The 17,966-nt window shown below is 35.7% G+C and overlaps 2 protein-coding genes and 2 long non-coding RNA genes across 4 annotated transcripts; 2 read left to right on the top strand and 2 right to left on the bottom strand.

The window, feature by feature from the left end:
- Positions 1 to 4,869: 4,869 nt before the first annotated feature.
- On the bottom strand, positions 4,870 to 6,731 carry LOC148695867 (uncharacterized). The gene is made up of 2 exons (XR_015964007.1): positions 6,579 to 6,731; positions 4,870 to 5,487 (listed from the first exon to the last, which is right to left on the bottom strand). It is a non-coding gene; the product is annotated as an uncharacterized LOC148695867 (long non-coding RNA).
- Positions 6,732 to 9,441: 2,710 nt separating this feature from the next.
- LOC137734349 (uncharacterized) lies at positions 9,442 to 10,809 on the top strand. The gene is made up of 3 exons (XR_015964008.1): positions 9,442 to 9,536; positions 9,963 to 10,264; positions 10,402 to 10,809. It is a non-coding gene; the product is annotated as an uncharacterized LOC137734349 (long non-coding RNA).
- Positions 10,810 to 11,071: 262 nt separating this feature from the next.
- Positions 11,072 to 13,542, top strand: LOC137734025 (putative RING-H2 finger protein ATL21A). Its single transcript, XM_068473269.2, has 2 exons — positions 11,072 to 11,853; positions 12,887 to 13,542. The coding sequence occupies exons 1-2, from the start codon at positions 11,172 to 11,174 to the stop codon at positions 13,372 to 13,374; spliced, it is 1,170 nt and encodes a 389-aa protein (XP_068329370.2). The 5' UTR covers positions 11,072 to 11,171; the 3' UTR covers positions 13,375 to 13,542.
- On the bottom strand, positions 13,505 to 17,592 carry LOC137734024 (uncharacterized). The gene is made up of 3 exons (XM_068473268.2): positions 16,634 to 17,592; positions 15,440 to 16,064; positions 13,505 to 13,836 (listed from the first exon to the last, which is right to left on the bottom strand). Exons 1-3 carry the CDS (start codon positions 17,278 to 17,280, stop codon positions 13,690 to 13,692), a joined length of 1,419 nt encoding a protein of 472 aa, XP_068329369.2. The 5' UTR covers positions 17,281 to 17,592; the 3' UTR covers positions 13,505 to 13,689.
- Positions 17,593 to 17,966: the final 374 nt, after the last annotated feature.

Genomic DNA, 17,966 nt, shown 5'->3' with positions numbered 1-17,966 from the left:
ACTTTTTCATTCCCTTATTTTATAACGAAAAAAATTATTTAGAAAATAGTACTATCAAACCAACCCTGAAAATGTTTTAGGGATGGAGATAATAAAAAAAAAAAGTAATGACATGATAAAAGAAAAACATATGAGAATGTGAAGGTAAAAAAGTCACACATCAGTGAAATGAGAAACCTTGCAAGGGCTTGAGGTTGGGCTATTCCACATAGCCAATTTGTTTTATGGTGAAATCTCAACTTTCTTCGTGGTATCAGATCTAAGTTGGCCCAAGTGTGAAGCCCAACGGCCACACGTGCTCCACATCATCCAATTTGTGTTGTTCATGTGTTTGTCTTGAACATTCACCACACATGAGGAGGTGTGTGAGGATGTAAAAGTAAAAAAGTCTAATATCGATGAAAGGAGAAATCTTGCAAAGGCATGAGGTTCGGGTACTCTCTATGGCCATTTCATTTTATGGTGGAACCTCCACTTCTTCAAAACAACGGATCAAATCATTTATACGTCTCTAAGTTAAAGAAAAAGGGGAAGGGATCCTCCACCTAATCCTACAAGTCCGCAAATCCAGACTCTTGAAATTTGATCCAATGACCTATAAAAAGTTATAATAACTTTAGTCGTTGGATCAAATTTCAAGAGTCCAAATTTGTGATCTTGGTGGATTATGTGGAATGGATCCGGAGAAGATCATTTTCCAAGAAAAAGTACCAAAATAGTTCACACATAACCAGATTTATAAAGGTAGAGAATAATGCATAGCCAAGAATCTCATGCATTGAAGCCGACATGCATATATAAAAGGAAAACTAATGAAAAAGACTTGAAAACTTTAAGTTTTAACAATAAGGACAAAATAAAGGGTAAAGTGAATAGTACCAGGTTTGACTTTTTAATGTAAAATTGTGGTTTTTCGTTAAAATGAATAGTACCGTAAGCTTTTCGTTAAAACTCCCATAATTAAATGAATGTCTGCTTTTTGATGGTGACAGTCAAAATCAAATTAATATGTAATTTTTAAGGAATTTTAAGGAAAAGATCACGGTACTATTTACTTTAACGAAAAATCATTTTTGTACATTAAAAAGTTAATTATGGTACTATTCAGTTTACCCTTTATTCATTTTCATTAGTTTTCCTTAATTTCTATATATTTCAGGCCGATGAATTCATGCACGACCAACACAATAATTTGGGATAAGGATCCCATCTGGACCCAAATGGTGGGGATCTAAGGGATCATCACATCCTAGTCATTTATCGTATATCGTGCGGTTAGTTTTCGTCAGGTACTATTTGTGTTTAATTTTAAATAATAAAATTCAAATGATTTCTGACCGCACAATATATGATGAACGACTAGAATGTAAAGATCCCTAAAATCCCCACCATTTGGATCCGGATGGGATCTTCATCTAGTAATGTGGTCTGCATCGTGATCCTTGGATTTCAAAGTATTAGGTTTCAAACCATCCATCTGTGTCATATTGTTTTCCATAATTCATGTAAAAACAAAGCCATATTGGCAAATTCAATCTACAAGACTCTAATGCATCATTTTTACGTGTATTCGTGTACCATGTGGATGGATTAGCCGCCACTCCACCACCATTGACCTTGAGAATTATGTTTCCACTAGACCTTTAAATTGTTTGATCGTTACATTTGGATTTTTTTTTTTTTGGATATTACAGTTGCACCATCTCGTAGTCTTGTTAATTTTCATGGTATATAAAATTATTGAGCAACGTGGTCAATATTTTATGGACTTAAACTATAGTATAATAATTAAACACACATACCATATAGTATTATAACATTGATAACATCACGTGATAGTGTGAAAAATTCGCAATTAAGTCCTCATATTTAGCCACTAAGGTTTGAGATTTAAATTCAACATTTTGAAATAACAAACGTATTAAATCAAGGCTTTTAATATTAAACTTCGAGGGAAAAATAATCAAACAAAATCATTAATCTAATTGACAAATTGCATATAAGTAGATTATTTTTTGTAGTATATTTTCCCCATAATTGTCACCGTTCGTTGCGCCTAAATCAAAAACTCCCTATAGTTGACAGTTCATGCATCTGCAGATGAAGCAAAACAACAAAGTTTGGTGACCCACACGAATGAAAAAGATTTTTGGATTTGTTGTTGCTTATTGCACTGCATGACACGTTTCCATTCCATGTTGTGTTGGCCTAATTCTCTTCATTGTTTGCATGGTTCATAATTTTCCAGCATTATTTGTTGTTATCACGAAATTTGTAAACGAACCACCTGCTTTACTTTCCTTATACCTACGAATCATTTTCCACAAGATTTGGACGTCTTTTTTCTAACAATGTTTAGGAAAGTTAGTACAGTATTTGACAAGCTAATTTGTTCAATATATATTACTTATAATTGTTTTTAGAGATCCACATCATGGGAGAAAAACTTTATTAATAATCATTAAGCAAGATACAATAAAAAGATGAACAACCAAATTCAGATTAATTAACAAAAAATCTTAACAAGTTAGGGTGTTTGAATAAAATCATATGCACCTCAAAAATCGCTCAAAACAATCCGAAGTAGACAAAATGAAATCTACAATTTCACATGTTTTTTTTTTTTTTTTTCTAATGCAAACTTTTCTTTGTCTTTTGATTTACTTTACTCAAGTACCCTAAATTAGAGTCTGGTGATATTCATCTTCATTTATAAGTGACAGGTCTTAAGTTCGAATTTCGTAGATGACGAATTCGATACCAAATTAGGTTGTCAATTATGTGGCTTAGCACAACCCCTCCTTAATCACTTCTCAGACGGTTTAGTCGATAGTGACGGAACCATTATACCCTAGTTGACATAAGCCTAACACTTTTCAATACAACTTAAGTCTTGAGATGTTATTTTCAAATGATAATTTAATAACAAATTAATAAAATGAAGAATGTAAAATATTTTCATCTCAAGCTTTTTCAGTTGCTTGCCCTTCTCCCACGACATTGATTCCCTCTATTATATTACACATGCAGATTATATAAATACGAAATATAATAATATGTACATGTAGATGTTATGGAATTTACTTGTATTCTTTTTATTTATTTAATTTTGGAAAATTATATATTGAAACCCAGTGGAAAAGATGATGCAGTTTGCAACACTAAAACCCAAATTATATCGCTGGGTCAACCAGGGCCACTCCTCAGTAGGTTTCGAGAACACTCTTATCTTAGCCACTTAAACAAATTGAGTGGGGGCGGTCATTTGATTGTGTTTCTGAACTTTTTTTGGAAAAATTGGAAAAAAGAACACGTCTTTGAGATTAAATTATAACTTCTTTATGAGAAGATTTGTCGACCATTTGTTTATTAATCAGTGGTTAACACACCAAAATAAGCTATATCATTGGGCGGTAGAAAATAATATTGTGATTTTTCAAATGCCAAATAAATGAGAATTTTTCGATATTTGCACGATCTTTAGACCTATCCATAATTCCATATTACAACATGTGCTTTATTTAAATTGTCACGATATGATTTTTTTTGAGATTATTGTTGGAAGGGATAAAAACGTTTTCTGATTGTGTTTGGTATAAAAACTTAGAAGCGCTTATGACTCACAGAAGCCCATGCTTCATGAAAAAAATGGTTATGAACCTAAGTGTTTTTAGAGAAGCAACTAAACATGCCATGACTTGTAACATTAATTTAACTTGGCATACCAAGTATTGCCCATGCATAATCTTTTTTGTGTACAATCTCACTTAAACAATTGGAGTAAATGCTAATTTCGCTTAAAATACACATGAAAAACTTGGTTGCAGGTGCCTAATCTTACTTAAAATATCGTGTTCTAAAGCTTGAGCTTGCATCTTTCAACTATTAAGTGAAATTGAATACGAGAAAAGTATAATACCCTTTTTTTTTTTTTAAAGCAAAAGTACAATACCCCTACACGTGAAGCCAACATGAACATCTTGTTACACTAGTTGACGAAAATTGATCAATAGAATAGATCAAAATTGGTATCAAAAGTAAACCACAATGGTATAAGTGGACGAAATTGAAGCCACAACTAAAAAGCAACATTTAAACGCAAACCACATGAACCGCTTGTGACTTTTAGCCTTAAATGATCTCCTAAATTTATCGTCCATTTAAGTTATAACACGCGAATTAATTTCAAACAAATCAAAAAGTCATGAATGCAAAAGAGGTGGGAATGGGAGTGGTATTTCATGATCCTGATTGGAACCATATACTCATTCTTTGGTGTACTTTTTTGGGAGTGTATCTGTGTATGTCCCTCGTCTACGTTCAGCGTCACTTTCCCAATGTCGGAAGCTCCATTAAATTCAACACTCATTTTTACTTAAGATGGAAAAGTTGAATGCATAGGATTAAATTGACATGATTAACACGACTCAAATAAGAAAGTGAATTGTTATTAGCACTTTAAAAGTTCAATTGTCCAAACTTTTTATATTTAGATGGAAAAATAAACTTATGAAGGGCGCACAATAAATTTTTTGAAGTGGCCAATGATAATTTCCATAAAGAAATAACCCTTTCCTTTTTCAAATCACTCGCTAAAAAACTATGCATTTGAAACTCATTAATGGTAGATATACCACATTTGAAGTCTGGCTTCAATACTACGTAGCATTCAGTGACTCATGTTTTAACCTTTAGAGTTGATTTGTAGAACTGTATTTTCAATCTCATCCATTTATTTTCCGTATTCCTCATTACTACGAACCATTGATGAGAGAGAGAGAGAGAGAGAGAGAGAGAGAGAGAGAGAGAGAGAAAGAGAGAGTGTGTGTGTGTGTGGTGTTTTGATACATTGTCTTTTTAAGAAAAGAATAAGCAAATGCAGTGTCATTTATCTTGATTATTTCAAATATCAATACAAAATTGGCCTTTTTTTTTTTCATTAAGCACTACATGTCACTCTAGGTACTACATATCATTCTTTACATATTCTACACAATTCAGAGCATGTCAAAGGACGTTGCCAGAGCTTAGAGTGCTAAAATTTCATCTCACACTATCGTGTTCTCTTCTTGTCCAGAACTTGAATACCTCAGTCATAAACTGATTCAGTAGACGTACGGGCTGATTCTGGCTAAACCTCCTCCTAAACAAGCCACAAAATGCAATACTTTTAACAGAGTTAACTCGAGAATATGGTCAATTCAAACTCTCAAATGAACAAGTAATCACATCAACCTTTAGAGCACGGTGAGAGGGCCATATTGAACCAAACAATAATGCCTATACTTTCAAGTGACGTGTTTGTGAACAATTGATGCGGGAATCAAATCTGAATGCAGCAAATGGCTTTCGAGGTGGAAAACGGGGCGATTAACTGTGCAGGAGGAGACAAATAGAATCTTGGTAGCTGTAGCAACAGACACTCCAGCAGAGACTCTCTTCAACAATCAAAATGGATGACGGGGAGGGGGATTACATGGACTCTTGCTATCAGTAGAGAACACGCAGCCACGCATATGAACAACAGAACAGATAACCAAGATGGGAACAAGCTAACTAAACTCAAGGCAAAAATTAATGCCAAACATCATAAAATGGACTCTTGCTATCAGTAGAGAACACGCAGCCACGCATATGAACAACAGAACAGATAACCAAGATGGGAACAAGCTAACTAAACTCAAGGCAAAAATTAATGCCAAACATCATAAAACCTCTCATAGAAGGGAAATGCCGGCATCCATAAACAATATACTTAGTATTTAAAACACTATTAACACCGAATGCAACTACCAAACAACCAAAACCGCAGAAACTTAGCAACTCATCACATAAAAACCATGCACCATTCACTTATAAAAGGATTATACACACCAAAGATTTGTTTTAATTGCACAATATCAACACTACCATTGGAAATATTAGAGTTACCTGCAATCTGAAAACAAGAAAACACAACCTAGAGATTCAATCATACAACCAACAAGTGAAAGCTCATACAATCAAATAAAGATACGCATAAATCCCAAACTGGGTTCTAAAGCATTTTCCATAACTCATAAATCCCAAACTTTTTTTCCCAACATTTCAACCACAACAAATAATCAAAACTCCAAATCTAGACCAAAACAAACAACGGCAATCCGGCGCAATCATATCATGTTCATAGAGATGGATCAGCAGAAAGATCTTTGATCAATGTAGGAACTTCGTGACGGCAGATAGCAACTAGCGTACTAGCAACTATTAAAATGTTGGGAGCAGTCTAGGCTGGCATTCAATATTAGAACGTAACCCCACGCCTTTTCATGCGACCCATCCACTGAGGCTGATACCAGATCAAACCCTAGTTTTTAATTTTAATTTCCAAGAGGTTGCGAAAGTCACAGTGCAAAATCTTTAGCAAGGACTTGGGGCCCTCTTCGGATTTTTTTTCACAGTATTTTCTGCCGTCACAAAATTCCTGCTCAAACCTTTTACTATTTCACCATCATCTCCATCTCAATATTGACAATTTTGCATATTTTCTGTGATTTTCTCATAATCCAAACAGAAAGTTAAGGGAGAAACTGAAAAACCTGGGTAATGGCGAAGAGCTTGAGGGTGATGCTCAACCACCCCCGCCGCGGTGAGCAGAGTAGCACTACGAGCAGCTAGCTGCGGAGGGAGCGGCAGATACTGTTATTGTTATATAGGGCGGCATAGTTTTTGGGACGATGTCGTCGGGTCTATTCTCTTACCTAGGTCTGACCCTGAAGCCCAGCCCAGTTAATGCGAAGAATAAGGCCCATCAACTCTTGTAAACCTTTTGTTTTCAAAGGCCTAGAACCAAAAGTAAAATATTTTCAAGGTTCTTAAAGACAGAAGAGTCACTACCGGTCCTGAGATTTTCTTTACACAATGTTTCTACATTAAGGAGCGGAGAACAAATTGGTTGTGAACTCGTCATTTTCGACCTCTCACTTGCAAATGAAGATGAATACCACAAGACCATAATATTAATATGTGATAATATTTAGAGGAAGAAAATTTACCATTAATTATGGTATAAAGCGTTTTTCTTGGTAAACTTTGTCATGGATCTTAAAAATAATATTAACTACTACGTAAAATTGATTAGGTTGGATTTTTGCATTGTTATTCTACACATACGGGAAAATAATTTCGGACTTTAGGCACATTGGCTTGAACATATTAAGCTTGTGGTTTAAGTTCTATGGTAACTTAAATCAAAAGACGGCATAATAGGCCACCAATACTATATGATCATATATGGGAAGGATTTTGTGGGAAAATCACACACGTGATTATAAAAGTAACTTCATCTGTCTCTAATTTAGGATTTTTCAATGAGTGAATGACGAAAGAGATAGACGATCAAGGTTGTTCGGCTAGAGGAGATTGTGGTAGCACTAAATTCTCTTTCAGATTTCTCATCTTCATTCCACTATAAACGAGGAGTCTGCAAGTGAAGGTCTTTTCATCAAAGGAAACACTACAATTTTTAATCAAAGATAGTCATCGTGGGTAATCTCTTTCTCAATTCCTCCTAAATCTAAAGTTGATTTATTTATAGATGCACATAAATCATTTAACCTTAGGATAATTTGGAATGATTTTAGATTTTAAACTCATGCTTAAATTTTAATTGATTCCATTGTCGTCATTAATTATGTAGCATGTTCTAGTTTTTTTTTTTTTTTTTTTTTTTTTGTTGGCAAATGATACGTCAGTGAGCTAAATTGTTAAGTAGTAGGGAAGGGAGATCGGTGAGAAACGAACCCACACCAGGATGCATAGGCTTTATTGTTTTTCACCACTAGGTAAAGCGTCATCTGTATTATGTAGCATGTTGTTGTCTAAAATAAATAAATACAAGATTTTTATACATATTTTCCTTCACTTGTAAGAGTATGTGAGTCTTTTTGTTCACCTTAATTTTGTATATTGGGCTTGTAAATTTGTTTTCTTTTGTCTCAGTGTGTTCAGTTGTTTGTTGAATTATTTTCTTATGATCATTATTGTTTAAGTAAAAAATATACATTGTATATGTTATTTTGTTTGATTTTGGAAATACATTGTATGTATTAATGTTTTCATGTGTTTAATTTTTCGTATACCATTTTATGGAATGTGTTTTGCCGTTGATTTTATTCATTCAATATACCTAACTTAGACTAGTGTGACCGTTGGTGAAGAACTAATGTAAAATCCTCCACTCTCTTATTTTGCTTTAAATTTCCTTTCATTTAGTTTAGATTGACCTGTATTTAGTTCAAAAAAGTAACGCTTCGCGCATAATCATTTTTTTAATTGTAGAAAGTTCTTGTTAAAAAGGCGATTATGCGGGAAACGCTACTTTTTTTAACTGAATACAGATCAATCTAAAATGAATGTGTTTTCCCATTGGATTTTATTCATTCAATATACCTAACTCAGACTAGTGTGACCTCCGGTGAAGAACTAACGTAAAATCCTCCACTCTCTTATTCGCTTTAAATTTCCCTTTTATTTAGTTTAGATTGACTTGTATTCAGTTCAAAAAAGTAACGTTTCTCCCATAATCATCTTTTTAACTGTATGTAGGAAACGTTACTTTTCTGAACTAAATACATGTCAATCTAAACTAAATGAAAGGAAAATTTAAATCACCCAACTGTAGAAATTTTACGAATTAAATTTATGAAAATTTAAATCACTAAACTAAACAAAAAACTATCCAACCTTTTAGGTTACTTCGAATTAGTCTTAACTTTTTAAAACATTCTAAATTAGACATTTAGTAAGTCACCAGAGACTTTACCAACATTAAAAGATGAAATGGACAAATACTAAAATTGACTTTCACTAACCGACGTCTTTAGAGTTCTATTCCCTCAATTTGACCAATTTTAGCCAATTTAAATCATAAATTTGTTAGCTAAATGGCATGAATTAGGAGATTCAAATCTTCAGTGATGTCTTGATAGTTTAAACATGCTTAACTTTTGTCCACGTTAACACAGAACGCTAGTAAACCTAAGAAATGTTCATCTTTCAAAACTTTAGTAATTATTTGGAATATTTTGAAAGGTTAGGACCAATTAAAAATAAAGTTAGAACCAATTTAGAAACCCCAAAAGATTTAAGTAATTATCGAAATTATCCTATTATTTATTTATGTGAGTTTGTTATGCATCAAAAGGTGCGAAAAAGACGTTTGGACAGAGATCGCCAACGATCTAGACGCCAAGTCACTGGTGATGCTCGCGACGACATGTCGTTGGTCTCATCTTGGATCAAGGGACCATATGGAAGCACGTGTGCCTACTTGATCTCCAGGTCACTGAGCCTCGCCACTTGGCACTCAATTGGAGGAAGCTCTACATTTCGGCCTTTGGTTAGAATCTGAGAGCCTCCAGATGTCAATTAGCATGATAATACAGGAATTAGATTAGTTTTAAGACGTATTATCGTAATTGTCTGATTAAGTGGGCTTTGCGGTTTTGCAGATGGGAGTCACTCTTACATGTTCTGCCAGCAGAAGAAGCATATCGGTGAGTGCCCAATTTTCCCCCCTTTGGATTGTTTTTGTGGTGAGAATTTTCAGGTGCTTTCATGTAATTATGCTCAAGAAGTTTATATGGTTCTGTTTTTAATGTTTGGAAGATTTACAGGAAATTTATATGAATCATTTTATGTGTAAGAAATTTACATAGGCAACTTATATAGTCTCATTCTCTTGGTCACCCGGTGATTAACAAAACTTTTTATATGTATACACTTTATTATTTTTTACTTTGAAAAAAATTAGTGTATTCTGAAACCTCGTCACACAGGAAGGACATGGGGATGTAAAATAGGGGATCTTATCAACTTATTTTGACCTCATGAGCTTATTCTTACTTCATAATCGATAAGCGAAAGAAAACTTTCATCTCTAGGTTTAACTCAGATGTAACTCGCTTTTTTTGGGTGTGAAGTAGTATCAAACCAAAATACCTAACAAGCATTGGCTCCTCTGAAAAGGAAGTGATCCAGCTAATTGCATAATTCAGAGTACAGTGAAACATTTGGCTATCGTATTAATGGGGTTTTCAATGGATTTTGGATGCATTTCAGACCGGATGCGGATCGGTGCATTTTCCGTTGAATCTTCAGAAGCATTCCCAACAGAAAAGCTGATCAAACCATCAAGGCTCCCAGATGGAGAGAGCATATAGAAAATGTTGGAGTCCTGCGGCAGTTGTGTTGGATAAAGTTAAAACTGGGACATGGATTGCTGGTAATTACTTGAGCTGCACTCAATCATCCTGGCATTTTAGTTTAGGGAAACGAATGAAGATTAAATAGTGCTAAGGTTTAAATTTTACCACTTCAATTTAGTTAACTTGTGTTTTCAACTGCAATGGTGTTCCACAGATCTCCAACTTGCTCGATGCCCCGTCTGCGAGCTCAATACTTGTGATGGTAAGGCAGAACAACCCATCACTACTCAATATGTGTGCTTGATGGATGTGATCACTTGCCGTTTGTTAAAATGCCTTCGTAAACCTTGATTAATGTGTTAAAATGTATTTTCTAAATTTTGATTAGAAAGTTTAATCTTGCTTTCTTTCTAGTTCTAGAGAGAAGCAGAAGGCATGTTTGGAACGCCTTTCGAATAATCAGATACTACGAAAATATTTCGGTTAATAGCTTAATTTCCTGTTAGAGATAGATTTGGTCATTCTTGTAGAACTGATGAGTACATGATGTGCTGCTACATATACATGTTTACATGCTCACACATACTTGTGAATGAAATCAATGAACGGCTCAGATGAAATCTTTGGAATTAATTACTTAACATTAATTAATCTCTAATGATCATTCTTATGCGTAATGGATGATCAAAGGATTAATCTCTGACCTAGAATTTGAAATTATAAAATATGATTACAGAAACATATTTTAATTTGTAAAAGCTTGCTAAGAAATGATTGTGATAAGCAATGACCACTTAGTGATAATTACTTTATAAGCTTTTGACTTTAGGATTTTTATATATATAATCAATTTTATAGAAAATTTATCTAAATTACGAGGAGAAATATTTAAACTCAAGTCGAACTTCGACTTTCGGGTTGTTAACGAAGCTATTATAACACCTTCCACCTTTGTCATTCATGTTTTAGTCCTTCTGAGATAACATGGACATCTCACATCTCCTCTTTCTCCTTCTCTTCCTCCTCTTCACCCACATCTCTGCACTCAATGATTGCCCGGCTTCCGATTGCGGCAGTGACGACAGCTTCCCAATCCGATTCCCTTTCCGGTTAGTGCCCAAACAACCCAAAAACTGCGGTTTCCCGGGCTTCAACCTGGCCTGCAACAGCCATGGTCAAACAACTCTAAAACTTCCAAACTCCGGCGACTTTTTCGTCAGACGAATCAGCTATGCCACACAAGAAATCCAACTTTTCGACCCAGAAAAATGCCTCCCTCGAAAGCTTCTAACCCTCAATCTCTCGGGCTCTCCTTTTGTTGCTCCCACGTACAAGAACTACACCTTCCTCAGCTGCCCGGCTTCGTTCACCAAGTCGAGGTTCACTCCCATTGACTGCCTCAGCAACTCCACCACCTCGGTTCTGGCCACCCCTTCCGCCACCCTGGCGAATTCGATGTCCACCACGTGCCGGATTGTTGACACATTGGAGGTTCCGGTTTGCGGGCAGGTTCTGACGGAGGACGGATTCTCAACCAACCTTGACTGGGATCTTAGTTTGACTTGGTATGAGCCTTCTTGCAGTAGTTGTGAGGTGGAAGGACGCATTTGTGGATTTATCACCAACACCACCCAAGAACTCGGTTGCACCTTCAATTCAACAGCAGGTAATTTTCTAATTCACAAATTTGCATGATTGCAATTTTCCATTAAAAGTTCGTAAAGGGTTTCATACTCTCGTTTTCTTCTTCTGCACCATTTTTTGCCTTATTTTCGTTCCTCAATTCTCTTTTGATTTATTCAAGATGAGTAAGATGGGGTTGAAAATCACTTACCTTTGCAAGTTGTAGTTAATCATGATAAAACTTAAGAGGAAGAGTAGAAACTAAAACTTACACATTTTGACCGACCATCTATTATTTTAGAGCGATATTTCTTTTCTCAATGTTAAAAACTATTTCGTTACGCATTAAGGCATTTGTTTACACTAGATTATTACTAGCATTTACCTACACACTTTGTGTGTATGAACACATTCTTTTAGAAAATGAGAAGGAGAGAGAACGTGGGGAGTGAGAAGTTTTTGTTTTTGGTTTTTTTTTTAATTTTTTTTTAATTTTTTTTGTTTTTTGTTTTGTTTAAATATTGGAGGTATTTTAACATCACTGGTATGTGAGGCTTCAATAAAAAATATTAAAATTACATTATTGCCTTCATTTTTTTTGTGTGTGATAGAAGATTAAGTGGTCTTTTCATTTTATTTAACAAAGATGATTTCATTAATTAATAGAGATTATAAATGTTATTAATAAAAGCAATTTCAACTTTGTTTTTAAAAGCAGAAAATGACTACTAAATAAAGAATCAGTAACGAAGAAAAGTTCATCTTGCCCTCGATTTAAAAAGGTTCAACACGTTATCTTGCAGGGGCCGGGGCCAAAAGTCAAATTCCAATCTATTTTTTTTAATTTTTTTTTTTAAGAATTCGAAATGGAGGAGAATAGATAATATTATTAAAGGAAAAAAAATTAATAATAATAATTGTTTGTAATATAAAAACATCACTAGGATATAAAAAAATATAAAAAATTAAGTGGTGGATAGATTGGTCCATTTTCTTTAATCTACATCATTTCGGATTCAAACATCGACAGATCAAGAGCTGATTTTCCAGCACTAACTAATGGCTTCAAATTCCAGGAGGATCAAGCTATGGTTTATATGTTTTCAGGATCATTTGCTTGTCCATCACGGTACCAGCCACCACATGCGCAATTGCGATTGGCTGTTTTGCTTGTATCAGTGGCAGGGGTAATGCTGCACAGCGAAGGTCCACCGCGGTTAATGCAGAACCGCCACCACAACCCCCCGCCGTTGTAACAATTGGTTTGGATCAGACAACCATTGAATCCTACCAGATGCTAGTTCTTGGGGAGAGTAAGCGCCTTCCGGGACACAACGATAGCACCTGCGCTATATGCTTGTCGGAGTATCTCACCGAAGAGACGGTGAGATGCATACCAGAATGCAAACACTGCTTCCATGCTGATTGTATTGATGAGTGGCTGAAACTGAACAGTTCATGCCCAGTTTGCCGGAACAACCCGTCCCCTGCTCATGTCAACTCAACATCCCCGGCTCAAGTCAACTCAACGTCGCCGGCTCACGTTGACTCAAACAATGTCTGAAATTTCTCTCCTTTTTGCATTTTTCATTGTACATGCTCACATTTTGCTGCATACAGTGGATGCCTACAATATAACATGTAGTTTTGTGGAAAAAGAAGACTACATTATGGATGCCAACGACGACAGTGAATTTCACTAAACGAAAATTGCACACATATTATTGCATCAGTCAATGTATCATGGTATACAAGTACAAAACTAGTCAGACAAACGGGCAGAGATAGAAATATACACATCGAAACCCCGATATTCATACATTGATGAGATTTTTTTTTCTTCCAGAAAGTATAAAGTTAAATGAAGTACATAATGTTGTCATTTCTTTGCAAGGAGCTTCTTTGGAATCTTTTCAATCGGGGTAGTTTTTAGCATGAAAAGCCTCGCAGCTTGCTCCCGCAGAGTACCCCCGCATTTTAACCCACGAGTTTGCAGTTCAGACTTTAACCTTTCCCGGCCAAGAACCTACAATAGAAAGGTGGAAAGTCATGTTAATGCTGCTTACTAACGATTTGAAGTCAGAGCCCTCCCCAACTAAAATGACCATGGTGGGCGAGATGAAGGTGAAAGGTGTGAGACAAAAGCAATGAGGCAGGGACGTAATAATTAATATGGGCATTAATTTAGCTTTCAACGTGGACATGCCTAGTCATGTTCACAAGGCGGACTATATTATACATAATCAACAAACAGGGGAAAGCGAAAAATTCAGCTTCAAGAACTTAGTGCGAGGAAGTTGCCCCTAATAGATTTAAGGGGCATTTAGATCCAGGTCCAAAAAAATCAGTTACTTTTGGATTGAGTCCAGTTAGATATTCTTCCCAATTTAGGTCTAGTTGATCTCATCTTATTCCCGTTTTGCCCTTTATAGTAAAAATAAATATATATTTAAATTTCCTAATTTATGCATTATTTACTCAAATTTAAATTTCAAAATTTGAATCTTCAAATTCCTCAGTCTAGCCACAATTTAAGGAAAAAAATTTAAAAGTAAGTTCATGTGTATGACTATAAACCCACGACTTAAGTTGAAATGAATGATATATATAAAACATATGAAAAAACCTATGAACAAAACCTTGTGATATAGGTAGACTATGAACAAAAACCTGTGATATAGGTAGACTATGAACAAAAACCTGTAATATAAGCAATGACCAAAAACCTATGGTATAGGTAGATAAATATTTTTAATTTGAATTAGAATATCAAGAACTAATGTGTGTGTGCACTATTAATCCATGGTATAAGGTAGATAGAACAAGATAACCTATGATACAGGTAGAAAAACACAATTAACTTGAGACAAATTATCAATAATGTGTGATAGGTAGATAATACAATTTATCCATGACACATGTAGTATAAAACACACATAGGTAGATTAGAAAAAAAGATGTGATATATATACCAAGAAGATCCATAGAAAATGATGAATAAAAAGATGATGCTGAGGGAGTAAAACACGAAGAGGTTTAGAATAGAAAAAAAAAAAAAAATTAAAGCATATACAAGATTGGCTAAATTCTACAAATCAAACCAACAATAGAAATTTGAGTTGGACATCTTTGATCATCTACGCTTGGGAGCAGGGAGGAGGGAAAAAAAGAAGATATCATGAGGGATGAGAAGGAGACATCGTGAGGGAGAAAGAGAAGGAAGAATAGGAAACGTTTTAAAGAGAATTAAATTCCTATACTTAATCCGATCATTAAGCATAAGATAATCCTATGAATAAGGATTAAAAATCATCATAAATATAAAAAAATTAATAATATATTAATTACTTAATTAGTCAATTTAGGGATAAATTTGGCAAAAGAACAAAAATAAGCTGATGTGTACAATGAGCCATTGGACCTAAGTCAATAATTAAGCAAAATTGGACTATACCTCACAAAGGCTCACAAAATTGGACTCATATCAAATTTTCTCTAGATTTAATTACAACGCCCTAAAACATTTAATTGGAAGAGTAATGGAAGCTGCAAAAACCCTAAATCGCTTTAGCAGTAACAGACATTTTAATAAAAAGATTATTAATATGATTAAAAACTTAGAAGCATACCTCCATTTCAGCCGCGGAACTGTACTCATCAAAATTCAGTGGCTTCTCTATCTCTAGAGTGTTTCCACTCGCAACTGTTTCCTCCTGAACTCCTGAATTGGACTCTGAAGAACCATTGGCTTCAGCAACAACTGATGCACTTTCAATTTCTTGCCCATGCCCTGAACTAGGAACCTTCTGGGATTGACCAACTACTTCTTTCAGATTTCCCATCTCAGGTCCACTGCAACCTATCTTTCCATCTTGATCTGCTTCAACTCCTGAAACCGTATCAGGCTCTGAACAAGTAACACTTGCACTACAAACCATCTTCTCTTCAGGAATCACTGGTTCAACCGTCTCATTCTTCTCGTTATCAAGAGATTCCTGACCAGGGCCTCCACCAAAAGGTTGTGCTCCCTGCACAACCATCTCTTTCTCTTCCTCCGAGCCACTCTCACTTGAGCCCCCACCTGAGATCTCACCATCTTGTTTCCTACCAGTCACAGAATCCAAACTTCTCTCAGTTTCTTTACTTGAATCTGAGTTATTCCCATTATTTAATACAATGGATTTCTCATTTGTATCTTCATTATCACTGTCGTCATCCTCTGAATCACTTTCGCCCATTTTCCTCTTGCCCATCCTGACAAAAATAACAAATCAGCCATCAAGACCAATGACAATCATCTTATACAAAAATATTAAAGAGAAATGGCAGGAAGATACAGTGTTTCTGCAAAAACTTTCTGAAATAAAAAAATGTAGCATTTCCGAAACAAGGTTGCACCAGAAATCAAGATTATAAAATGAAAAAAAGGAAAAGACATTGCTCTAAGCAACCTTCTGGCTAAACCCTTGCCTATCCCAAATGAACTTAATGGGTTCCATTCCTTCACTCTATCATCCCGATTGACCCCCGTAAATCGAAAGCAAACTGAGAAAGCAAAGAACTTGGCTTTGTTAACCAAATTATTTATATCGTGTGAGTTTTCGACTTCAATTATCATACTAACCTCTATAACTAATATTCATTTCAACTCATAAAAATAATACAATTTATCTCAAACCACCATATCACTTCCCCATTGCATTACTTTATTTCATTCTCCTAAAAGCATTCCTCGAAATTCATAATTTCCATTTTCCAAGTACAAAATCAACATAGCAAACATAAATAAACAAAACACATTAAAACCCAACACAAATCCTTACCAAATTTTCAGTCTTTTCGAATCTGCCACCGGTTCCTTGGCCACCCCCTTACGCTTTCCCTTAACAGCCTCCTTAACCGAATCCAAAACCTCCGAAACACAGCGTTCCGATTGCTCCCTATACTTGGCCACATACTTCTCAGCCTTATCGTCCCCAGTTCCCACTTTCCCCTTCTTTGCAATACGCTTCAAATAATCCTCCGCCATCTTTTCGAGCATCCTCTCTTCTTCCTCAGCCCTCCACTCCTCAAGCTTCTTCTCCGCATTAACATGCCGCAGCCTCCGACCACTCATATCGCGACACGCATCGAAATTACTCGTCTTCTTCTGCCCGGCCTTCGTCGCCGCCCCACGCAGCAGCGATCCGAACCCGCCCTTTCCACCAACGAGCCGGAGCAGAAGATGCACCGTTGGGAAGTCCGGCACGTCGGAGGAGGAGCACGAGATGACGGAATCATCCTGGAGTTGGCGAGTCCCGGTGACGAGGCGCTGGTGCTGGAGGGGTATTTTGGTGATTTTGTATAAGAGTTGCTTGATGGAAGCGGCGGGGATCTCCGGGGTTGTGAATTTTAGGGTTAGGGTTTTGCCCTCCAAAAGGTTGACGAATAAGTTGTAGGTGCTGGATTTGATGACGGTGGATTCCGCCATTGATGAAAATTGAGGGGAGAAGTTAGGGTTTCGAAGGACGAAAGATTGGGGGCGATCGAGTCGTAGGAGAAAAGGGAAGGGTGGCTTGGTCTGGGGATTGGATATTTATGCGGTTCGCGAGTTTCCGTGTTTACCAATAACCAATCCGGGATCGCATCCCGGGTCGGGTCTTTATTTCCTCTTCGGGTAAGATAATTTGTTACTTTCGAAAAACTAATTTTAAAAAATAAAATAAATTTATCCAAGAAGAAAAACTTCGAGTACAACTGCTTCAGTACAATGGAAGTGACGAACATTTCTAGCAATAATAAATAAAAATGTATCCCGAATAACAGTATTATGAATAGCATAAATAATAATAAGGACATAAGCAATAAAATTCACAACTCCGAAATACATAAGCCCAAACTATAGAAGAAAAATGAAAGACAAAAGCCAGATTTAATACTTTGGGGGTGTGTGTTGCACCGAATTGTTTTGGACTGAACTAATTTCAGGAACTAAGCTGGACTAGCTTAACTAGACTAAGCTGGATTAGCTTAGTGAAACATTTAGTACAGTGTCGGACTAAGAAGCAGGATAATGAAAACAGTATTGTCACCAGTTTGGTGTTTGCTCAAACTAGGACTACATTATTGTTCTATTTTAATAACTTTTTTTATTAAAGATATTATTAAAATTAATAA

This window comes from Pyrus communis, chromosome 7 (assembly GCF_041283825.1).
Source record: "Pyrus communis isolate YQ-2024b chromosome 7, ASM4128382v1, whole genome shotgun sequence".
Classification (NCBI taxonomy): Eukaryota; Viridiplantae; Streptophyta; class Magnoliopsida; order Rosales; family Rosaceae; genus Pyrus; species Pyrus communis.
The sequence above is the reverse complement of the archived record's forward strand: the minus strand, read 5'-3'. Positions and strand labels throughout refer to the sequence as shown.